Here is a 25,973-nt window from a genome sequence, read left to right as displayed (position 1 = left end):
GGACATAACAACACGTGAACTTAAAAAAAAAAACCAACTAGAAAAAAGCAGCAATGAAAATAAGAATACAGGCAATAAAGAATAAGAAACAAAGAACAAGCGAAGTGGCCAAAGGATGGAAGACGGAAAGGGAAAGGAAATGAAAATTGGCTGAAAAAGGCTGTGACCATGAGAACTTCACTGGGTGCAAGCTTTAATGACCGAGCAAAAAGGGAAGTCTATCATTCATCTTACGGTGAGGGCTGACAGGAAGCTCGTAAATGAAAAAAAAGTAGAGAACAGCTGGGATAAAAAATAACACTAAAGAAATAGGAAAAAAACAACAAAAGTTTAAATTAGCTTGTTATATAATTTGTGAAGTTATTTATGTCCACACTTAAGATTTGATATTTTCTTTCAGTGATCACTAATGAACTACAAAAGAACGAATAAGCTAACTTTGTTGTTGTTTGTATCATGTGGTCACTTTTTAAAAAAGTCAAGAAATAAAAAATTAATATCAGTGATGAGTCCGTCTTTTTTTTTCAAGGATGTGACATTTGATTCTTTGATTAGATTATTTATACCAAATAAATTATTATGCTCACAGTATAAGTTTGACCTATAGCCTTACGGTCGAAATTTTTTTATGTTCTGTTTTACATCCCTTGTACATTTTGTTTGCTTGCTTCTGTCACTATTTTGTTTTGTTTATGATTATACGAAACGAAGGTGTGGATGCGAGATTATGTCAATAAATCAACATCTTCGATTAAAATCACTTAAAATGAGTTTTAAAACCTTAGAGATATGAGTCACTTTTCAGTATTGCTGCTTCTCTCACTTATTTCAAAATCCATCTTACAGACCATCTACACAAGCTTCTCCCTGAGGTCTCAGACATATTAGTGAAATTGTGAATTGTCTTAACAACAATATTCTACAAGAAACAGCTTCCAATGCTCGAACGAAAAAAAGGTTAAAGCATGTTGCAGGCTTGCCTTAACTGCTGCTGGACGCTGGAGAACTGCTGTCTCGGGAAGATCATACCCGGGTTAGAGTTGATGGGAAGAGGTAAGCGGATCTTCAGGTACATGTCATCGAGCCACCAGTCATACACCTGAAACAAAAACGATGCAAATGATCCCGTTAATTCATCGCAATGATGGTCTACTTTTATCACATTCTTTAGTTACTTGCAATGACAACATGTCTTTCTTCTATCGTTGCGATCCTCCTCCTCCTCCTCCTCCTCCTCCTCCTCCATCCTCATCATCATCATCATCATCATCATCATCATCATCATCATCATCATCATCATCATCATCATCATCATCATCAATATCATAATCCCTTGTTTTCTCTGAAATGAGTAAATTCTACTAAAATAATATTAAAGCAACTTTTCAAAACTCTGCTAAGTGGCATGCATATACCTATAATTTTCAGAAAGGAAAACATTGCAGATAAAAATAAATCAATTCAACAACAAAGAATTCCTTTTGGCATGTCATCAGCTCTTCAACTGCAATAACAATAAAGAAAGTACAGCCTTGGCCTTCAACCGTTGCAGAAAAGATGCACTAAATGTGTAATTGCATTAGATGATGCACGATCAGATGCAATCACGATGCTGAGTTTGTACCAATGTTTAAAGCTTGACTGGACCGTTTCAGGGTCTGGCGGTGACGACAGTAACAGGGCAAGTAATTGATTTATCTGCCACTTGGCATCAGTTCTAACCGAGTTTTGCGATAACAAAGAACATCGTTAGTGGTTCTCTGCTGCCCGCAAACATTAGCCACGATTGTGCTTGCGAAACGACAAGGGTTAATTTCCCCCCAAAAGATAATTTTGGATGCAGGGAAGAAAATAACAGACCAGACGCACATCTATATTTTTCTTCAACTGGCGAAGTTCTGGTCATGGATGGCGATGCGCCTCAAGGGTGCTAGCGAGAAAGATGTGTTTGTGTGTGCTTACATAGGAAAGCTGGGTGTGAACATTTTGTTTATTTTCACGCAAACCAGTAATCTCACATGGGTTTGCTTCATTCACACTCTTGTAGTTAACTTATTTTGATACATTTTTCGCTCAAGTGTTTTGGATCAATCTTTCCCTAAGTGTTGGTCCTTTTGATGCAGTTTTCTTTCAATTCAGTCTTTTCACTCTCCTATTTATTGTACGTACCCCAGCACTGAGATTTCTTGTTTATTGGGAATCGTTCTTAAAGGTAGTGATTGATCTCAATAGAGAATTTTTATTTATACACCGTAGCACTTATTATACCACATTAATAGAGGTAACCCTTGCTACTGTACTTCATAGTTTGTCCAAGACGTATTATAGTGTCCTCACCTTTTACTTTGAATGCCCATCTAATTATTTCACCCCTGTGTCGATGTGTGTACTTCATTATAGCTTCTGTTAGCAGTGCTTACTTACCCAGTTGTCCAGGTCTGCCTGTCTCTGTAAGAAGATAGTTCTGTAGAACCTCGCCAGCTCCGCCCTTTCGCAAAAGCTCGTCAACGTTTTGCCGCGTCTTCTCCAGCTCTTGGGCACCGACGACCGGGGTCAGCAAGGTCAGGTACTTCTCCAGAGTAGCACTCAGCTCCGGCACCGGCAATTTGGGCAATGGCTTCTGCAGGACAGGCAATACAGAAAGATCAAGAGCAATGGGGATCTTTGAGATTTGAGGTTTCATGCGGACCACGCTGTCTGTAGCAATTCTCTAATCACTTCTTGGTTATCAGAAGAAGGATTTCGAGAACACTCTCCGGCACCAGCTAAATATGATAGTGGACGCACCTCCTTTGTCCAGCTTCCGCGTAAAGGCGCGGTTTCTACTAAGAAAATATTCTCTGACCAGAAAGATACAGTCTTCTCTGGATAAAATGGTACTGCCAGACAACAAGACCAGTCCATCCTGGGAGTACAAAGAAAGCTTCAGTCTAGAACTTAATATTTCTGTGATGATGCTGACCAGTAATATTATTTTGTATTGTTTGTGATGTTTAAAAAAATAAAAAAATTAAATTAAATTTATAACTTTGTAAAAGATTTTAGAATGTGGGCTCACATGTTCTTTTAATCTTCTAAAAATATTCTTGACACTTAAAGAAGGAGGTAGCGGCCATAAGACACTAAATACCAATTAGTCGATCGCACATCTGGAACCAGAACGACTGCAGCCACACGAGTCGAAGAAGCCTGTGTCAAAGTCTACAGCAAAACTCTTTTAACATCCTGAGTTCGCAGGCCACTTTTGGCAGCCTTGGGCCGTTGTTTCGATTTCCTGCCAGGAAGGCCACAAATTTTCTCCGTCTTCCCTCGTCCCCATCGTCGGGACGGAAGCGAACCGGGAAGAACAAACAAAGAAGCAGACGTCAGGGCTGTGTTCCTCCTGAAGTGAGAATGTTTGAATACAACGCGGGATTTGCGGAAGATGGATTACAGCCGTCGGAAGCATTAACAGAAATAAACAACCCTGCGCTGATCAGCATCCTTCTTCCTTCATCGAAGTCGAGGACATCAAACATTCGTGAAGATTTTGTTAGAGACAAATAGAGGTTAAACTTTGTTGTATTAAATGGTAGTCAGTTGAAAACGAATTTGTTAGCAAACTAATAAAGCATACTTACCAGACAAACTGATTGTCGCGTGTCAGACATTTTCTGTACCTGCTTTTCTCTCAGCGCATGGGACGCACCGGTAATAGAAAGGTAGCTTACAGCAGACGACAGGGGCAAGAAGTCTGACAGTACTGTGCCGAAGTCTGTGCGGGTGTTTGGTTGTTGTTGTTGTTGTTATTATTATTATTATTATTATTATTATTATTATTATTATTATTATTATTATTATTATTATTATTATTATTATTATTATTACCATCATCATCATCATCATCATCCCTTACTAACATCTCTCATTACCACTTTTTTTTGCGTGGGGTAGTTCCCCTGTTTTCTTGCGAGTGAGCATAAGCGTAAGTGTATTTCTTCAATCATTTTTTTTTCTTCTTCTTTTCTCATTTGCATCTATATTTGTTTGAACTTCTTATTTACATCGTTCATTTCGTCTTTCTTGTGTTTTATATTCATCAAAGGTTCGAAAGGTACGTCCTGTCCCGCCTCTGGCTGAGCGTGTGGGTGTGTGTTCGTGTCTGCTGTGTGAGCGGTTGCGAGCGTGCATCCAGCCACACACGACACTGCTTAAAATGCTTTACAAATAAATGAAAATTATATGAACCACCCAAAAAAGAGTATTTGGTCCGCGCAGACTCTTCTTTAAAGAAAAACAAAATCGTAGTTAGATTGAATGTGTTTGCACTGTTTGTGTGGTTCCATAATTGTCTTAAATTAGTTGCCATCCTATACAGTATTGAGTTTCTAGTAGTTAACACCTCAACACAAAACATGCACTTTTCATGATGAATGCTTACTTTCGTGACCTGATTTTTGCTTAAAAATTATTATTAATCCAATTTGATTATAGAGATATGTCATGTTCCTGTAAAAAAAAATGATCCATTGGAAGACCCGGTTTCTTCATCTCTTCAATCAAAACCCCCAAGAAAAGAAAGATCCATCAGAAAATCGAGAATAGCTTGAAAGCGAACCCATCCCCCGGTTGCACCCCATCCACAAGGTCCTGAACTCACCACGTGTCACACATCGAGCCGCACGTGCAAGCTCTGCATCTGCGTATTAGCCAAATGACGAAGAAAGCTCCGACATCATACTCGCCTCATGGCTGTTATACAGTCGATAGTTAGGGGCACACCGCCAACTTTTTGTCTGGCGCCACACAAGGCCCGTTAGTTTATGCCCCGAAATCACGTCACACGGAGGATGCTAGCCGCTCCTCAGCCGCCTGATTATGTTCTTCTCAATGCCACGCCGACTAGACTTTCTCCCAGACCTCAAGGAACTAATCGATGTGCTTGTCGTTGATTGTGCCAGTGCAACAGGGTGCAGTTCTCGTGAGAAATCACTGCCAGGAAAATTTGCCACACGACTGTTTGGACTTTTTTTTCTCTCTTTCTCTCTCAAGTTTTTCTAAGTCCCTAGGTTGTTCCACAAATGGGACTCAGTTTTGAAAACAAATGGAATTTTTTTTAAAGGACAGGCGTTACATCTTTTCAATACAATAATAAGACTTTACAGATCTTCAAAACAATGATATGACATCAATTAAAATTAAGAAAGTTACAAACAAAAGTCTGAGGTAAAAAAAATCAAAAAATTATTATTTTTAACAGAAACAAAAATAATTAATAATATTTATAAAATATTTAAAAATATTTATAAAAAATAATTAATAATAATTAAAAATAATATTAAAATAATCTTACCACAACTATACATTTAAAATTCAATTTTGTTTCCACTTCCAAAAAAAAAAAAAATAAAATTTTGAAGAATTAACGGTACGAAGGCTGGGCACCAGGTCAATTAGAGTTCATGTTGTATGAGGACATGTTGCTATTTGTAAAACTCACCATCCTTTTCGATAAGAATTCTGGAGTTCAAAAAGCTAAAAAAATTGAGGCTTTTGACTTTGAGCACTAAGGGAGCGTACCCACTTAACTGGAGTTGCCGCGTGCTCGATTACGTCCAGCGGAACTTGATCAAACAAAGCGGGAGGATGCAGGAAAACCCTCATCGCCCATTGATTTTTTCAGACTAACATTTGCTCATTTTGAGCAACTCAACGCTGCTCGCTGGAGGCTGTTCGCGCCACACAGGAAGTATGCCGAGAGAAAACAAGAGGAAAAGTGAGTAGCTTCTAGCAAAATTCCAGAGAAAAATGTCCTGAAACTTTTACGCCAAAGACACATTTTGGGCACAGAGTCTTTGAGACACTTCATACTCGCCGAGGTTTCAAAATTTTTTTTTTTCGTGCGATTTCAACCTCGCTGTACTTTTGAAATGTCTGAAAATGATATGCAATATAATTACAGTTTCATTTAGACCGAGGAACCCGTTGCCCTTTTTTTTTGAGCATTTCGGAGTGCTCGTGCTACACGAATCTTTGAAACCTAGTTTGCCTCGGAGCCCGTTCTGTGTGATGTTGTCATCAGGTTCTTCATTTGATTGATGGAAGATGCACCTACACTGGAGAATTGAGGAAGAAGCTTTGGGCCTCCGTAAAACATCTTTGTCAGAGACGCTCTCAGACTGGAAACTAATATCTGTCATGTGAGATGCTCTTGCCCACTGGCCATGACATTTGTCAACAGGTTTTGATTTCCAGACAAAGGTTTGCAAGAGAAAGTTGATTGTTTGTGAGTACCCCATGACCCCTGTACATGCAATGTAGAAATATTCTTACTGAAATTCTGAAGACTTCTACAAATTTGAAAGATAGCTGATCTGCGATTTAACTTATGTGGCTTACTAAAACAAACTTTGATAAAAACATATTTTAAAGGGTTTCTGGCAAGAGAAGAACATTCAAAATGTATTCTGAAAAGGTCAAATGAAAGTAATCTACTGTTAGAAAATGCCATCGAAATAAAGCAAGTCATAAAATTCAAATGGACATAAAACAGACTGGTGGTGTCAAGCAAAACTTAGTTTAAGAAATTACGAAAATATTTTTGAGCGTTTAACTCACTTTCAAGAAGCTTTCCGGAACTAGGTAAAAGAATGTTTTAAGCCCGAAAATGAAAAACAAATTCAACTGCAGACAATGTATACATGACCCACTGACACGGCACAAACGCACTCCTTTGACAATCCGCTGAAACAGTTTCCAAGAAAACATTTACCGACAAATAGTAAAACAGAATAACAAACTTGAGCAGAAGATATATATATATACCAGATTTGTAGATGATTCTAACACCTACCTGCATGTCTTTGAGACTGGATTTCGGCATGATGTGTAGCACCTGACACACTCAGTCTACCAGGAGTGTGCAGTATACAGCATCCTTGACGACAGACGCTCCCGTACAAGACAGTACAGTACATGACATAAGTAGCGCGATCTTCCCTATATAGGTAATCTTTTTCTTTTTTTACTTTCCTCAGCAACGTCGAATTCGATAGTGAGCAGACCCTCCCACGCAGGTCTGCTAATTTTGTTAACCTTAAAAGGAAAGCCCACCTTTAACCTTCTCCCAGACACCCCTTCAGAAATCTTTTATTCCGAGTGCAAACACCTCCCGTCGATAGTCGGGTGCTGCGTGGGCTGAGGATGCCTGTATCCTATCTGGTCACGTGACGCACATTTGCGCGGTGTGACGAGCTTACCGGGGTAAATCTGTGAAACCAAACTGGATGTTTCACGAGTAAGTCTACAGCGAAGTGGCGGTGATCGATGATTTTTTTCACGGAGTGTGTGAATGTATGAAGGAAAAAGGAGGGGGAAGAAGAGAGAGAGTATTGAAGCCGATACTTCTGACCATTACAAACAACAGTCAAAACATTGTAAAAGAATAAACAAAAATTAAATGCAATAAAGGGAAAGGAAAGATCAAAGACAATACTAGATAAGTATAAATAAATGACTAAGGGATAGGCGCGCGCTCTCTCTCTTTCTCTCTGATACATGCACACGCAGCCACTTCTCTCTCCCCTCCCCACACACTGAACACACACACGCACGCACACACGCTAACGTACAGAACTTATTCTCTCCCTTTCCCAAGATATTGACCATAGTAAAGAAAAAGAAAGAAAAGGCGCAAGAGCCGATAGATATATATTTATGTGCCTCTCCCATCATATCGATGGAGATGATAAATATAACGAGACTGATATTTTTACAGTGTGTAGGTGGAGCCACTGAAGTTTTGCACCCTACAATTCATGACCTTTCAATGGTGTTAGTTGTCGCAAATGTTTTTTGTCACAAGTTATAACATTTCTATACATGCCTAAAAGGGGAAAGTTATCAAAAATAATCTTTGTTAAATGTTTGATAACTCATTAACAAAAATAAGTGACAAACAGAATGTCATGTTACTGATAGTGAGATTACATTTTATTGTGTCAGGGCTAAACTAATGTTAGGTTTATTATACTGCTAGAGCCGTGAACTGTTGTCAGTAGGTTATCTTTAACAAAATATTATTTGGTGACAAGGTTGTGTTGTAAAAAATAAGTCAAACTAAGTTCAAAAATATTTCTAAAGGTCTTTACGTCAAAGCAGTGTATTTCATCTATCCTAGTGCTATCATCCTATCCACTTTCTTTCTTTTAAAAAATGAATCCTCATTGCTTAGATATCATCCTCCTGATTTACCAGAACTGCAATTAGATTACACGGACCAGTGAGTTGCTGATCTCCTCCCAAAGCCGGCCATAACTTTATAAGGTCGTTATCCTCCCTGGCTTCTGCAGCGGACACACTCAAGGCCCTCTTAAATTAGATCAAGGGATTAATGAAGCCCCGTTATTAAGGTGGTAAATACATCAAACAACAATCTGCATGCCGATAATGCAGCCTCGGAAGCAACTTAACATCGAGCCTTTCACGGCGGCGCAGTCAGGCGAAGCAGTCGGCCATCGTGTCTATACAAATGTTCCAGAGCCTTCTCCATGGAGCTTTTGAAACACAAACATCTTCCTTGCCAGCATCCTGGACGATGAACGCAGTCAAGATTAGCCAAAGCTGACAATTGTGAGAGAAGCAGAATTAAGTTGGCGCATCTTTGCATCATAATACATCTAATATTGGAACATTTTTTTGGGGGGAGCTAGAGTGTTTGCCTGCAGTAGCTAAGTCTGTTATGGATTATTAATTTAGTTCGTTATTTACTGATTTATATTCTGTGATTAAACTACAGGAGAACGTGTACCGTGACCCTGGAACTACTGATGCAGATTTTTAATGGAATTATTTCGCTTGACGGCTGTGATAGCCTTCATGTCTCTATGTATATCAGTTTCTCCTCCCTGTACCACGAGGCTATCCCCAAGCTGTAGCCTCATCTTGTCTCTTCTTTCAATGTGGTTTTATTTACTGTCAGAAGCCCCTACATCTGTGGGATAATAAACATACCAATTCTGTAGTAAAATGAAATATGAACGACATGAATGATAATCAAATGTTAAATTCAAAATGACCGTTGAGCCTCGTTTTTTGTGTGTGTGTGTGTTGTTTTTTTTTTTTTTGCGAGCGCATATAAGGCTAGATGAACACGTCAAGCTCTTGTTTTTATTGCGCAGAAGACATGCAACCCGAGAACTGAAAAATAGCAAACGAATATTACAGAGGGAGAACGATGCATTTTCGCTCCTGAATTTTGCATGAGTCTGCGTACCCGGCATGGCTGTAATGATAATAATGATGATACAAAGTACAGTGATTCGTGAAAATAAATGCTTTTGTGCCTCCATAATGACAAGGATTCACACGCAGATCAAGGGACAGAGCGCGGCAAATACAGACAAAAAGGAATGGTGTAGTTTTTTTGTTTTTTGTTTTCGTTTACAGCCTACAATTACGGGGAACTGAAGACTCGGTAGACTGTTTAGGAACTCTCGAAAAACTACAGAAAAATTGAAAAACACCTGAAATTCAAGAAGATAAAAAAAAGACTGCTAAGAAGCCTCAATCAGAGTCACGCAAGCGAACATGCCTGCGGAAGAACTCACGAACCACCACATTGATTTACAAGAGGCAAAGTCCGATCAAAGCCATTTTGCCGACTGTGAGTTCTTGCGAGCGGCAACCGCCTCGGTCTTAAATCAAAGATCATAAGGTGCGACTCTGTCTTCTTGCCAATATCGCCCACGTCCTCGGTGCCGCTGTGTCGATTATCAACGATGCAAATGACAGACTAGAGGAGCTCTGGCGGGTCGTCTCCAGGCTTCCTGAGCGTACTTGAGTACAGGGCTACAGACGGCCTGATTAGGAGTCCGGATTAATGAAGCATGGCACAGACGGGTTGCCTGCATCCCGCCCTGCCCTCGTGGACACAGCGACTGTCTAATGAGGCTAACTAGCGGTTAGAGAGACTCTTGTGGCAGGCTAGCCTGATAATCGCACGCTCAATTGAGTGGTCTAAATTGCTGCTGCTCGTGCCGGGAGCACTGGTACGAGCCTGCTTGGCCGAGGGAGAGCATCCTGCTGTCGCTCGTCGTCTGCTGCCGCAGCAGCTTGGATTGAGACCCGAGGTGGCAGCAGCAGCAGCATCGCGGCGGATATCACACTCTGTCGGACACCGCATCCCTGCCATGTCCAGTTTGCTGATTGCGGGAACTGGTCCATCGCTCGATCATGTCGTCTGAAATGAGCCTAGTTGTTCAGGCTACGACTACAATTACAAAAATAGGTCTGAGGAAAATCAAGGGCTGAATGAAGGAAACATCTGCAAAGAGCAGAAACTTCTTCCACTTTTTTTTCTTCTCCCTTCTTTCACTCACGCACACACACACATGAACACGTATATTTTATATGGATAACTGTACAAATATAGACCTGTGAAATAAACTTTTTCTTATAAATCATATTATGCTTTTTATACAATATCGTAGGTATAGATTCACAGACCCTGTGCACACTGGGCTGCAGATAAATTTAGTTTGAAATAAAATGTTCATAATTGCACCCAAGATGAAGGTGTTTTTTCACTTTTATGTCTGTCACACAGAAGTTCGGTGAAAACTGGGATTCGAGACATATAATGGTCAGAACATTAATTTCAAAATAAGTGACGGCTCTCGGACTCAAATAAATGTGTTTAGAAAAACGACTTTTGTAGCGAAATAGTTGATGTCTGCATAACAACATAATACTTGTGCTCATAACCATCCCTGTTGTATTTGGACTTCAGGCATAGACCGTCTGAACAAAGAAAAGGTTGGATAATAATAATACATCATCGGTAGCAGACATTATAACTGGAGAAAGGTCAGGCTGGACCTTCAAAGCATTGACAATGACAGTTGCGAGTTGTAGACGCCGCAGGGACCCGAAGAACATTTCTTTCATCGGGTTGTCAGCAGGCCACATCTCTGCTCTTGGGTTCTGGTGGTTGGCGAGCAAGAAGTGGACCACACTGGGAAGTCTCCGGTGCCGAACTTCGTGTACCAATGATGTCTGAGTCTAAGATGACCCTGGATATTACAGATAGCTTTTTTATTAAGAAAATTCCAAGTTTTACCCTTACTTCACACTTGTTGGTTTGGCTTTTCCAGTCAACCCAGATCTGGTGATTCCTTGTCTTGGAGGAGAGTGTAACTACATATTTTGGGGTTTGTATTCTGACTGGCTGTCTGTTGAAGATGGTGGTCTTGTTGTCACTTAGCTTGACTGACGGCTTTTCAGCTAATTTTAAAATGCTTTTATGTAGAAGTTATAACATACTATAGGATTCATTTGATACACATGTGTATGTGGTGTGTGGGTGGTTGCAGGGAAGATCGATTGTGCGTGTCTGTATAGCCATTAGCCAGGTAACAAGAGAGGTAGATAAGAAGATGCAATCCTCAAGCTGTCAATTAGCAGGATAATAAGCTCTTATTCTTCTGTAACTTTATTGTTGTTCTGTTTGTCAACACTTTCTCAAGTACCATCAAATATCACAGATAAACCGTTTATCTTTTTTTAACAAAAATTGCAATATAATTACTATCAATTATATAAATTACTACCATTTTTACTAATAATCGATCTTTTAAGACCATTAAAAATGTTTTCATGTTAGTGTCGAACATACCTTCTTGTCTTCATAACCTTTAAGAACAATGTGATCATTTTTTCTAGCATACATTTTACAGTTCCAGACCTTGGTGTGTACTACAACAGCATACCAATACACAGTGCTACCTGTTCATGCTGCAGCAGTGACCCCATGTTGTATCACCATAACACCATGGCCAATGTCAGTTGACAGTACTTGCGTGTACCGTGCCTGTAACTCATGGAGAATATGCGGCGCGTGCCCTGCCCTGCCACTGGCAACGTTTAGTTAATCCACAGACTTACGGGCTAAATCCCCGGCATTACCATGATGATGCCAAATGGCTCATAATGGCTGTAGAAATACGATGATTGATATCAATTACCTGCTCACCTCCCTCTGTTAGACATTGGTACTTCCTCCCTGCCGCCACCCATGGCTTGAAAAGCTTAAAGAACTATTCATTAGAAATGTTTATTCCTTTAGAAAATTTCCTTACCTCAAAAATATTTTTCGTTTTATTTCCCGTGCTGTTGTTTTTGAATTTATTTTCGTTGTTGCGAGCCGTCAGGAATTCACTGCTGATCTCCATGTTCGACAGATGCATGAATGTACAACCAGTCGACATATCGAAAATACCATACTTCACACGACACACGCACGTGCACACATACACACACACGCACGTGCACACACAAAAACACACTTGGGAGGCCCTGTGGTCTGAAATAACCACCGATCGAGTAAAGAAGATAAATAGCACAATTTACGTGACTACTAACTACAGATGATGTGTTTGTCTTGAGTTAATCTGACCCGCTGCCTTCATCACGAATGGACACGTGTGGCCGGTATCCAGACAGCGGCTTAGGTTGCCTCCCTTGCTGTACGTCTTTAACGGTCAGGAACTCACAATTAACGCCTGCAGTTTCCCCGTGAGCAATCAACCATATTCACAAAATCAGCGTCTAATGTTTCCTAGGGTAGGTACGAGAGACGAAAATCAACCCTTAACGAAACGAAAGTTCTTTCAGTCGTTGTATGAGTTGTGTAAGGAGTTATCTGTCGTAGTTTGGCGTGGTGTGCATGTATGTGTGAACTATTTTTCTTCTAGTTCATCTTGTATTCCCATCCAGTGTGATAATTTTACTCCTATTAAAAAATAAACAAATGAAGAAACGAGTGCACTTTTCCATTTACACATTTATTCACACAGAAAGGAAGGAAGAGGGAGAGAGATATAAATACCCATATATACACACGCACCCTGAAGTAGACACGGAGACAATCACATATACACCTTATTCTTCTCCAACACACAACAGACCGGGAGAGGAAAGAGTTGAACAGGAGAATGAATACCTTAATCTAAACAAGTCATCCGTTCCCGACATCCCTCCAAATGAATAGTAACTAAACTGAGAGAGAGACTCGTATCCCTTTATTCACAGCATTGTGCACCGACTCAATCGAGGTTAGTCGGAAGTCGCCATCAGGGTGGAAACTTCTTAACCCCGTCTTTCAATCAAGCAGCCATTGTTGCATGCCGGAAGGAGTAAGGACGCTTGACAGAATCTTGTTTCTCCGCTTATTAGCACCTTTCATTGAGCCGTAGCCAGGTATGTCCATTGCTGGAGAGTGTAGATCATCGCGGCCCTCGACAGCCAGAAAAAAAAAATAAATAAAAAGCACAAAGGGACTCTCTGGCCACGAAAGGTCCTTGGCCTGCCATTGCATCACCTAGCGATGGCCGGGCCCCTGTGTGACCGGCCCAGCATCCCTCGCGATCGATCGATGCGGAGGCTGCAGCCAGCGCGCAGCACATTCTACGGTCGCTAGCATCACGCAGCCTCTATGTTATGTCCCTTGTTTTGCAAATGATGAAGCGATGTGAAAATAGCCCATAATTTCTCGCAAATTACATAAATGAAAATAACAAGTTATCTTCACTTTGCTGGCATTGACGTTGTGCAAAAATAAATATGATTATGGCAGATCAATTCTTAACAAAATATTGATTGTATTCAATCATGCACTGGGAAGCCATTTCTCCAGCATCGTCGTTTGCTGAAAGTCTGTAGTCTCGGGGAGGGTTGATTTACCACCAAACCAAACCACCATTACCATTTCAAATGCTACGGCATTTGGTGTAAATGGCACTTTTTGTGGGCATCTCATGCCACCTTTATCAACAAACAATCCAATTCCGTCAGTAAACACTCCGAAGCAAAATTAGTGTGTTGGTAAATAAGTAATTATTGTTTAAATTGTTTTTGGAGAGCCGTCTGGGCCTTACTGAGTTTTGTACTCGAGAAAGACTTTAACTCGTCTGTACAAACTGGAAAACTTTTAGCCACACTCAGGTTTCATGAAAAAATGAATTATGATATGTATCCCCACGTACTTTGTCAGAGAAAGCGAAACTAAAAATAAAATCCCTACATTCCTTGAAGAATTATTAAAAATGTGACACACTGCAGCTTCAGCAACATCCGGCCAGGATCTCTCCGTTTTGTTAAACATCTTTTCTAACCTGGGCTGGTGCTTACCTCTCCAAACGTTTAAAGTGGTGTCCCTGGAGTCGTAGTTGTAAAGTGGCAGACACGGAGACCTTTAAGGGTTTGTCTTCTATGTCGAACTAACTTCTAATCTCACCGTTGAGCCAATACAAGTTTATGTAACCCAGTCGTCATGTTGATGGCTCACTCATTCATAGAAGAACAGAAGGATGAAGAAGCAGACAGACACGTTTTCTGATTTCTTTCTTTATCATAACCAACAACAGAGGGAACAAGAGTGCCAACAACATTAGAGAACAGGAAGGAGGAGGACGACGACGAGGAGGACAAGGAGGACAAGGAGGACGAGGAGGACGAGGAGGACGAGGACGAGGACGAGAAGGAGGACGAAGAGCAGCAGAAGGAGCAGAGGAAGGATAAACAGAAGAACAAGAAGTGAACAGTGAACAGTGCACAGAGAACACTTCACAGTGTAGGGTACTTAGAGTTTACATCTAAACTGCACATCCATCAGTTGGGAATGCTGGCGTGATTGCTGTACTCCCTAAAGGTCAAATTCAAGTTATCAGGTCGAAGCCCCTTGACCTTTCACCTTGCAGATGAAGAGGGGGCCTTAATCATGACCTACATTTCTGCACTTGTCAATTGCAAAGTAAACAGTTCAAAGATCGATGCTTCTGAGAATGCAGCAGCATCCATCGTGCACTGTATGCTGAAGACAAGATAACAACCAGACACTCATGTTGCAAAAAAAAAAAAAAAATCATTTTTTTTCTTCTTCTTTTTTTCTTTTCCGCCCTGCTACGAAGATTTTTACCAACAGTCCAAGACTTTCTGTTCTTACCATTGGACTGACTGCACTATAGTCACGGTTATTCAAACAGTAACAATAGAGTTTTGTTAATTATTGCTGTAATCGGTATTTTTAATAAAGCAAACATTTAAGAATAAAGCAAATGTACAATTTTCAAGTTAAAGACGAGAAAGGAACGAAGGACCTGTGTACGAAGCTTCCAAGAAGTTTTCCCACTTCAAAACAACTTTTAGTGTCACTCCTGGTCCTAGTCGAAAACATACATTTAGGAAAACGATGAAATGCCCGGTTTCATAAGTGCATTACTTTTTGTGGACTTGGAGCTCAGTGGAGCGAATAATTCTAATGGAGTAAGGATAGAAAACCAGGTCGCAGAAGATGGCATGATGTAATTGCACACAGCACCCAACACAAATACAGCCCAGAGAAAAGGGCCTCAAGACTCGCCTGTAATGGCCATCTTTTAGAATTTAGAGCTTCTTTAATCTTGAGGAAGAGGAGGAAGAGGAATATTAGAAGGTAGGATAAGAAAGAGCAGCAGAAAATTGATGATGATGATGATGATGCAATACTTCTCCAAAGAGGATATTAATATTCAAGAGTACTCATTCCGACAATCGATGAATCAATCACTTCATTATGTAATTAAGCAGGCCCGCAATCAAGCTATCCACTCATCAAGCCAGGGGTCATTCATCACCCTGCAGCGATTTACCTGGTGGCAACGGACAGCATGTGTCGTCACCACGTCTTTCATGTGAAGAGTGAACGGGTACCAGACGACAGGCAGAAACATGGCGACACGTGTAGCCAATCCATCAACAGGTGGCACTAAAAGCATGTTGTAAACTACGACACACAGCAGCATTGATTTACTTTTCACCTCATTTCTTGTGGAAGTGACAGAAAAACAAGTTCCCACAGATATATATATATAAGGCTTCAACGCTGAAGGACAATTTTCAGCTGGTGTAGTGATGCACTTTGATTTGTGTTATGAAAAAAAGCAATTATAAAAGTACATTTAATTTATTAGTTTTTAAATTGTGCACAGCTTCAATGAAAAGCAGAAAAACGAGGTGAAGCCCACTTTCTAAGATGGCTTATGTTGGCAGTTCGACTGTTCGAGTCGCAGGTAAAGGGTGCAGGAGGAGAGACTAGTCTTAGACACGATAAACCACTTACTTTTAGTGCCCTTACGGTCATAAAGCTAGGCCACTCTTTAACATTTTACTACGCTTAAAAGACAGCCAAAACAAAACAAAAAAAAATAGGAACATTTCTCACTAGACTAATGCTAAATACCTGCCATTTTAAGGCATCATCATCATCGTCATCAATCATCATCATCATCATCATCATCATCATCATCATCATCATCATCATCATCATCATCATCGTAATAGTAGTACTAAAACACCAAAATCACCACCAGACCAAACCACGATTGTCATTTCATTGCCATGGTATTTGTTATAAATGACACTTTTTGCAGAACTTGAGACAATGCGCTGCGGTGATGCGCAGAACGCACAATCTTGACCTTTCGCTACCAGACTTGAGCAAACAGGCCGGGTAAGGAGCAGGGCGAGGAGGTGGACAATTATGTTACTTGTCGATGGACTTAAACTGTGCAAATAAGCTGTGTTTGTCGAAAGACAAGCGCAGAAAGGCTGATAAATTCATTGTCAACTGAACCACTTGAAAATTTGATACAGAAAAGCATGGATATTATTCAAATGTTATACCTGATCTCTAAAGAAGGAAATCTGCAGAAAATAAGTGTGTATAGCAGTGTGTATATATATATGCTACTATACTAGTAAAGTAATGATACTCACTAACAGTGTCTATGACACAGGAAAAGAAGGACAGGATAAAGAAAACTTGTACGATAGTTTCGTGAAAAGCGACTTTCTCGTCGTTCCATGTTATTGTGTTTTTAGAGATTCTCGTGGCTACCCGACTAAAGAATTAAAATCACCTGAGCTAGAGGAGGAAAAACAGCAAATAATACATGAATGATATAAACTGAATGTTACTTCAAAAACATTATTTATAATTAGCTTTGTATGTTTTTACTTAACGTTTGAGTGTTACAAACTTCCTTGCTGAGACACAAAAAGGTATAAATCTTATCTGGGTCAACAACAGCTATATTTTTCTTCGTCTTCTAATAATGATTACTCAAAACAAACAAATAATGCTATCTGTACAGATATAACAGGTATCTCTGCGCAGCACAGGAAAGACTGATCCCTAGAAACTCTAGCATTTATGTGCACAAAGCAAGTAAGCGCACTAAGTTGGCTAAAGACCCTATCTCGGCCTAAGAGCCAGTTAAGACCGCTTAACACCCACGCATCATGTACTGCGCATGGGCACAGGAGGCGGAAGCGGGGGTGGACGGAAAACAGACGTTGGAGGTGGGGAACTCCAGGAATAGGTAGAGCGAAAAGTTGAGCTCTTGGGTAATCAGCGAGCTGCAGCAGATAATAAAAAATCACGCAGGGCAGGGCAGTACCCAGGAGAGAAAAAAAATCAACTCAACTTTCGAAGGGTGGGAGCGGGAGTGGGTGGATTAGAAATTACCAGTCAAACTGATGTCTTTGATGATACTTTTCTTTATACTATTTCCTTCGATTTCTGCAGCTGTATCCCTTTTGAAGATTCAAAAAAAAAGGAGCATCAAAAGGTAAATAAATGAGAGCTGGAAAAAACGAAAAAGTGAATGAAGAAGGAGAAAAATGGAGGGGTAAAATAATAAAAGTGAGAGACGAGAGGGTCGAGAAAGAGGGGTGGAAGGGAAAGAGGGGAGGCAAGAGGCGGGGAGAGAGCGAGTGAGCGTGCGAGCGAGAGAGTGAGACTACTTACCGTGGAGTCCCGTGACGTCACAGAGCGAGCTCCGCAGTGGTTGGGGTCTCCCATGATGCTCGAGGCGGCGTGTGGCGAGGAGGGGGGCCCAGAGACTCGGCGAGCGCTTGCTATGCTGGTGGTGGTGCTCGCCTTGCTCTCTCTCTGCCTCTGCAACAGTTTTGTAGAGCTGCAGTTTGTGGTGGTTGTAGCGAGCGCCGGTGGGGGTCGATGCTGCGGTGGAAAGGCGTGACGGTGGCGGCGGCCGTTGAGGGGGCTGGCCCTGCCCACTTGCGCGCCTGGCAGGCTTTCCTCCCGCAGCCCGTACACTCTCAGAACCAATCGAAGTCCCCGCTTCTCTAAGATGTGTTGACGCAGTAGAGAGTCTACCTGAACTGCAGTCTCGCCTAAAAAGCAGAAGTTTGGTATCATCGAAAATGTTTGTTGTTTACACCTCATGTCGCACCTTAGGTGATTTCGGGTGTTGGCCAAACTTTTGCGACTAGAAAAGTCATCGATCTATGGTTACCCGTAGAGACTACAATGCCTATTTCTTATCTTGCTGTAAAATTCTGACCAAAGTTGTCCAAATTACGAAGATAATGTGTCCATCTGTCTTAATATGACCGTGGGGACAAAAAACTATGGCAAGAATGCGTCAGATGAAGATTTCAATGTAACTTTTAAATGACATCCTCTTTGGCAGGTCCATCCGCCCCCAAATTGATCTCAAACCATTTCCAACGCCTTTCCGAGTTTGAATAAACTCTACACTTTCTAATCGTCCTGAACAAGAGATGGGAGTTCCACAAGGTAGAACCCTTTTGCCTCTTCTTTTTAATATCAAACATAACAACGGTGTCCAATCTAGCCAACATGGCATTGATAACTCCTCATTAGTAGGCGAGTTCACTTTTGACAGTCGTGGGAGAAAAACTTGAACAAACTCAAATCTGTGTGAACAGCGTCCATGCATAGTTATCCAACAAAGGCTTCAGACTCTCACCGGCGAATAAAATGCATTCTCTTATGTCTTTCGGCTTCAGTATTTCAGAAATACATCATTAGCATCGCTCTAATCGCCAACCCCTCGTATCACCTTTTCCTTTGCTACTTTTCCATTCCAGACGTTATTCTATCCTAAGTCAGTGCCCTAAGGATTCCATAGCACCTCTGACAATCATATTTAGAGCATCTCGTGTCACTGCAGTACGAAATTCTTTTCCACGATTTAGAAGTATATGAGAGAAATTTGCAGTTCCTCTTTCACAGCAGAATTGTACGCCATTCTTGACTTACATTTGTCTTTTTTTTTTCTATCTTTCACTTTTTTTTCAGCCTTCGATTTTAAGTTCATGTGATTTCTTTTCTAAACTTAAAACTATAGGAAATAGAAAACTTATTTCCTTATGCACCCTCTCATTAAAAATATTTACGACCACTTAATCAGGAATATCAACGTCTTTTATGTCAATTCTTTAACACGCAGGTAAAAATGGTAATGAATGAGTGCATAAAGCAGCTAAACGGTTCTCACACCACTCCCTACAACCCCTACTCCTCATTTCTTAAGATGATTTTTGTCTTAAATCCTTTCTCTTATTTAGATAGTACATGCAGATCAGCAACAAATGCTTTCCTAATTCCTTTTAATCTCTCCATTTGCATACTCAAGACATCATACTGAAAAGACAGTTCTGATTCGACTTCACCGTTAGACATACAGACTTTTTTCATAGCTTTTTTGTCCAAGAAAAAACGACTCGAGGCATTGTTTTGACTCTTCAACTTGTCCTTCTAGATTGTACACAGCTGATTTGAATTAGAAAAAGAAATCCATTCAGCTTACCTCATTATATAAGCTATTTATAACGTTTCGATACATATCATTCTTCAATATTTTTTCAAAAGATCTGTGTAATCCTCAACATTGTGTCAGAAGCTTGCATTTCAACAAAATTGTTCAGTTAGAATATGTATCTATATCATCTGTATTTCAACTTCTTATCTCACCTATTGAAGACAAACGGTTCCTTAAAAATCAAATCCCCAAATCCATCCATTTTGTCTAATCTTTTTAGCAAATTAGTAACGATTGAAAGAAAGATTTTCTGTATGAAACAATTTCAAAAACGTCCATTTCCTGTGTCCTGCCTTGTATTGCCTCACACTGTAGTAATTTTATGGGAAGAGAAAACTAGGTTCCTGAAGTGACTGAAATGCCTGGTGTTCCCAAATTCTCCGAAGAGCACCTTCCACAAAAGGTGTTTATTGTCAGAATGGTGTTCTGACCATCTACTTTGTGTGTTTCATTTAATTTTTTATTGTTCTTACATACCTTCGCTTGCTGGAGCTTTTTGCAACCAATTTTCAAACGCAAAACTTTTTTTCTTTTAGAATAGAGAAATTGTATGTTCGAGCACTTTTACTTTAGTTGTTGTTATCTAGATATAAAGAACATATTTGATTGAAGCCTCGTTTTCTTGATATTCCCCATGTTTCTGTTGACCACCTAATATTTTTCTGATGTTTATTACTTCTGTATCCTAGCAAGGAAGGTCTATGTATGATAGAGGTCTGTCCATGGCTATGCTCTCGTGTAGCCCCCATTCAGAAAATAAACATTATAAACTTTCCTGGGCACCCACCAACTATTCTGTGTGCAAACTATAGTAAGACCCTATTCTTTTAGGATTGCAGAACGGTTGACTATGCGTATAAATAGTGACATAAACATTGAACATGTCCTCGCATTCAAAGCGGAAGTAGAATCAAGTAAACATCTAAAACAGTTCTCTAAGATTCCCTAGAGAATGACAAAAAAATTGTAAACGTGAATTTCCTCCACCTCTCCCTCTTGTTCTCTCCTTTGTGTCCACAACATTTTCCTCTCTTTGTCTGCCTGCTTACCTGTTACCTGTAATCAGTGACCTGAAGGTCTTCCCCTATTTACCTTCTGTAATTTTTATTGAATATTGACTTCTGATCTAGCAATTCAGGTCTGTGAATACAGAAAATACTGAGACAATACTGCCTTGACGGAAGGACGGAGACAGGACCAGTGAGAAAGAAAAAGACGTGACGAAGTCGAGAACTATTCTGTCTCTAGTTTCACTTCCTGTGGGTAAGAAGGAGGGGGAAAAAAAAACTCGTGGTAAACAAAGCAACAAACGAGTTTTATGTTGCACAGGTGATGTCACGGTGACCTCTGAGTACGGCCCTCTGATTCCGAAAGATGCTTTGTGGCTCAACGATTCCAGCAATTGATTCCCTGTCCATAGATTGTTGTGAAACTTTATTTGCTTTATTGCTCAGCTTTACGTGCTTGGTTCAGAACTTTTATGATCCGCAAAGCTAGAAACCCTAAAATGATTTTGAAGATCGATGTTCCCGCATGCATGAAGCTTTATTAATAAGCGCGTGCAGCACATAATAACCTCGAATTACGCTCGCTTGTTTGTGACGTCATTGATATCTGAGCCGCTGGTGCAAGGAAATTGCACTCAGTTCTTCTCGTTATGGAAATGTCATGTGACCGAGTCACAGAAGAAAATCATTCGGGTGACCATACCTGGTCACAACCATGTGCACAATAAGTGCATCAAAAATTTTTTCTAGGTAATGATGTAATTTTCTTTAATGACAAAATAACATTTTTTACTTTAACCTTACATTTGTGCGGTCACTATCATTTCGTGCATGAAGCATGATGAGGGTTAGAAACAAAAGGAAAGAATAAAAAGGAAGAAACAAAAAATAGATTGAGAAAAACAGAGGAAAAAATAGACAAGAAGTTAGAAGGGAGAAGGTGGTAATTTTAGTTATATGGTTACATAATTGTAATGTATCAAAATCTTCAGTTTAACTCTAAACTAAATCTTTTTCTTAAACTTTGCATGAACAGTAAAGACTGTTTATATGACTCGGCTATCATGACAGTTGATGGTTTTTGTCAAGGACTCGCTCTTTAAGAGACACTCTAGATGGTTTGATGGCCTGGGTTCGTCTAGGGCAGCCCTTACTTCTTTCTTCAGATTTGCTTCATTGAGCTTAAGAAAAAATCCAGAAATTTTATGAATGTGAGTGCGCGCGTCTGTGCGTGTTTCTAGTGGTGCGGACATGTTTGCGGCGCATGGGAAGGGAAATCAAGTATGCTTTATGCATTCCTTCCATCCCATACGTGCATACTTGCTCTGTCATGCTATTTTCTTTATTGTTGTTGACTTTCCCTTTGAATGAGCTCAAAACAACTCAGTTAAATTCGTTTAAGTTTGAATTGTCTTTTTCGAGTAAACGCACGCACAAACACACACACACACACACACCTCTCTCCTACAATATGAAGATTGTTAATCTGTGACAATAGCTGTTGACCATACACAATACATTACCTATAGCTCCTCCATCTGAGCATGTTTGTTATCATAGGACTCTACACCTGAAGATCAATATCTTGACCCCGAGATAGCCTAACCTCTGCTTCCTAACTACGTCATCGAGTGATGTGACCGACCACAATTCATTGCCCCCGGCTTCTAGATTGTACTGAACTTCAACCCTTTTCATATTTTATATGTCATATATGAACGTGTCTTTAGGGTCGGTGAGCCTGAGAAATTTATGATCATTTTCATGCCGAGAAACGGTTAAAAAAACAGGTTTTATCTACCCGCCGTGGGGCGACAGACGGTAACCATTGTTACCTCCCGCTGTCGTCCGGTTACGGCCCTTCGCTTCTCTAAGATGGCGATTCCTCAACAACCCTCAGGCTCTTCGATCAGCAGAGTTGTATAAGACGCACACTTCAATCCTTGTCATTCTCTAAATCGTGTCAGCACTTGAGAATTTTATTATTTTTTTGTGTTCAAGTGTAATTTGGCAATTTAGAAAACTGTTTTGTGCACACTTACAGTATTAGGCGATTGCACCACATTTTTTTTTCTTCACACAAGGAACAAGTATAACGAACAATTGTGAAGACACTGGCTCATACACAGTTCAAAACAAGCTGGTTACCACACTTTCTGTTTTTCTTCTAATCGTTCAGCCCGGAGCCTGGGATCAATGGAAGATCGCAGGGTCACGGCGGTACCTATCAGTCTTGGTGTTTTTGAGTGCTCCTAGAAAACAAATATGTCTACAAGATTTCTCCAGATAGAAAAGAACACTGCAGACGATCCCGAAAATCGATCAGAAGATTGGTGTTGCCAGGGGAGACGGTCTTCGATATATTTACAGTTCTACATCGCATTGCTCTTGTCCCCCGGAGAAGCTTCTGGGTTGAAACTGTAATGGTCAGGAGAGAAATTTAATGATCATCATTGAGGTCTGCTGCTTCCAGACCAATGCGCCATTCACATCGTCTTGGTGGCTGAAAGTGGTGCACTGCTTTGTCTGCATGTGCTGCATTTTATGCCCATATATATATATGTATGTAGTGTGTGTGTTTTGTCATGAAATGCGTGCATGCGTGTTATTACGAATTAAAGATATTTGTACATGCATACGTATGTGTGTATTGTGAAGACTCCAATGGCACCTCTACAATATTTCTCTAGATGTTAACAATTAGTCTCTGAATACTTTTATGGGATTGTTTTTTGGTTTTTTTTGTACACTTACTTTTTATTTTTAAAGCTAAGAGGTAGTTAGAGTGAAAATAAAACCATCGCAACTATGATTACTCTTTATCAATCTTGTAGAATAAATTACAATGAACTTCATGGCCTTTATGATGAAGCTTTAAATACCATTCACGACCTGAATCTGCTGTTTTGGTCCCAGCAACAAAAAGCTTGCGTCTACATATATATTCATGTAGACTATGGGATCAAGGTGCAAAGAAAACCTTTGTAGCTTTTTATAACCATTAGACATGAACCATTATAACCATGAACAACTGTATTGCCTTCAACGGCTATCGGGGCTTCATCAGAAACGGATCAGACATAAAGGTGAATAAATGATGGAGAAAAGATCTCACTGAGTCCGTCCTGCAAAGACTATTCAATGTTAAAGACTCGAAAACTTTCTGTACTGTCTTCGGGACACAGGAATACCAGAAGACGATACGAGTCTGGGGTGAGACGGGAAGGAAAACTAAGAAAAAAAAGAACTGAGGAGAAGCTGTATACCTCCGTTCCCCTCCCTGCAGATCGATCAGCGAGGGGTAATCAAGTTGCACGCAGCGCTAAGTGGCTGGTCGGCTGGCCGGCCGCGTCCCGCGGGACTGGGCAAGGGGCCAGGACGCCAGAGAGAAAGTGATTTCAAGTCGGCGCGAGAAAGTGAGAATTGATGAACCCTATAAATGATAAGTGAAATTTAAAGCCCGATTCCCACCAATCCGTCATTTTCGCCCGTCGGACTAGATGCAAAGTGACATCAGCGTCCGCGGTGCTGACAGGTTCATCCGCGGCTAAAATGTAAATAGTTCGGGAACTGTTGCCTTCTCGCTAGGTCCTCAGTGAGCCAGTATCTCTTACTGTAGTATTTAGCTAAAATATTTCTTTCTACATTGTTTTATCTGTTAATCTATCTATTCTTTCTACATTGTCTTTTCTATCAATCTATCCCCGTTTCTTTATTTATAAATTTTATTATTTTTTCCCCGTTTATCTCCGTTTGTTTATTCACATGTTTCTAAAACTCTAAAACTTATTTTTTAATAAAATAAAAGGAGAAAACAGCATTGTGAGATTCAGGAATAGATAGGAAATGACAAACCTCCAAAATGCAACAGTGAAGATTTGTTATTGTGCATGGCAGATAGTGATGTCAAATCTTTCACAGAGGATGGTAAGAGATAATAATGTCAAATATTTAACACAGAACAACACGCGAAGCAGAGACAGGAACAACACAAATCACGAACAATCTTGAGCAGGGACGAGAATAATTCACTAATTGTTTAAACGTCAAATTAATTAACGCAGAACGTTTGAGAAAGAAAGTAATTTATTATTCATATAAAAAGTGCTGTAGGTCTGTTAATACTTGACCAATTTTTAATAGCTGCAGTCAGAAAAATTTAGTTGGACGTACAACCAACAGAGCAAATATATTTAATTCTTCTTACTTATATTTATACTTCTTTAATTTTTTGAAGGACAGTTTAGTTCATCACACGATATGGATTAACCTAATTGTTTCGAAATATTTTTAGAACTTTATTTTCAACACCACATATTTAGACTGTGTGTGAAGGTAACTGCTAATAGTGGGTACTCAAACTGCTTACATTAACTGTTGTCTTTATTTACATTAGTATTTAAACATTGAGACAATCACCACCCCATCATCTCAACCCCCCAAAACACAGCTTTTGTTGAGGATGATTAGTATGACGCTACGTCCCACGAGCCTGTCATAAACATTTGAGTTGAATTCTTCACTTGAATGAACCTGTAACAAATGGCAGCTGAATCTTGCGAACTGATCATAGTGGCGAGCATTGAGACAAATTTTGTAGACCACCACATCGAGTTCAACTTATTCCTTGTTAGTCACCGTGACGTCAGCCCCAACCGGACCGTTACGAACTGCTGTCGGTCACGTCACAACCTCATCGCCATTGACCCTCACGGATTGAGCCTCGTGGTCAGAAGAGATGGGAAAAAGGAAGCGAGAGGATTTTTTTTTATTTTACTCTGCGTTTGTGTGGTTAAGAAATATGGAAGTTGTACAGGCAGGTTACTTTCCTAGTCGTTTGACAGCCATGTTGGTGACGTCACGAATGGAAGGAGGGGAAAAAATGGCATCGGAAGATGTAGCGTCTTTGGTTGAGTAGTGTATGCTGACGGGTTTTTTTTTTCTACTTCCCACCATTAGCTTTAATGACTGTGCTGGTAAAAATCGCTGCGGAAATGCTCGTTTTGTGGCCGCGTGTAGAAAGCGCGCGGCGCTGACAAATCGAACACAATCTCGCAGTCTGCCGTGGCAGGACGCGATGCTCTGGTGCAGATTTTCGCTTATTTGGCCCCTAATCAGGGCCTTTTCGAACAATTTAATCTGAGTTCATTCGTGCGCAAAAAACAAATAAGTGACCAGTCAGTTGCTTGGGAAAGGTTTACGAATTTTTCAGTGTCAAGTGAAGGAGTTTGTTTTCTCAGCTTGGCCAGGTTTTCCTAACTGCTGTCGAGGGGCCAGTTGCACAACTCATTGCTAGTTTTAA

At 40.3% G+C, this 25,973-nt stretch overlaps 1 protein-coding gene across 1 annotated transcript in view; it reads right to left on the bottom strand.

The window, feature by feature from the left end:
• Positions 1-25,973, bottom strand: part of LOC112572327 (choline O-acetyltransferase-like) — a 64,845-nt gene that overhangs the window by 22,214 nt on the left and 16,658 nt on the right. The window contains 4 exon segments of the mRNA XM_025251957.1: positions 981-1,099; positions 2,425-2,452; positions 2,454-2,620; positions 17,825-17,974. Of these exon segments, the coding sequence (XP_025107742.1) occupies positions 981-1,099; positions 2,425-2,452; positions 2,454-2,620; positions 17,825-17,974 (464 nt within the window).

The sequence above is a fragment of the Pomacea canaliculata genome, linkage group LG1 (genome assembly GCF_003073045.1).
Source record: "Pomacea canaliculata isolate SZHN2017 linkage group LG1, ASM307304v1, whole genome shotgun sequence".
Taxonomy (NCBI): domain Eukaryota; kingdom Metazoa; phylum Mollusca; class Gastropoda; order Architaenioglossa; family Ampullariidae; genus Pomacea; species Pomacea canaliculata.
Note: the sequence above shows the minus strand (reverse complement) of the source record. Positions and strands in the feature narration are given on the sequence as shown.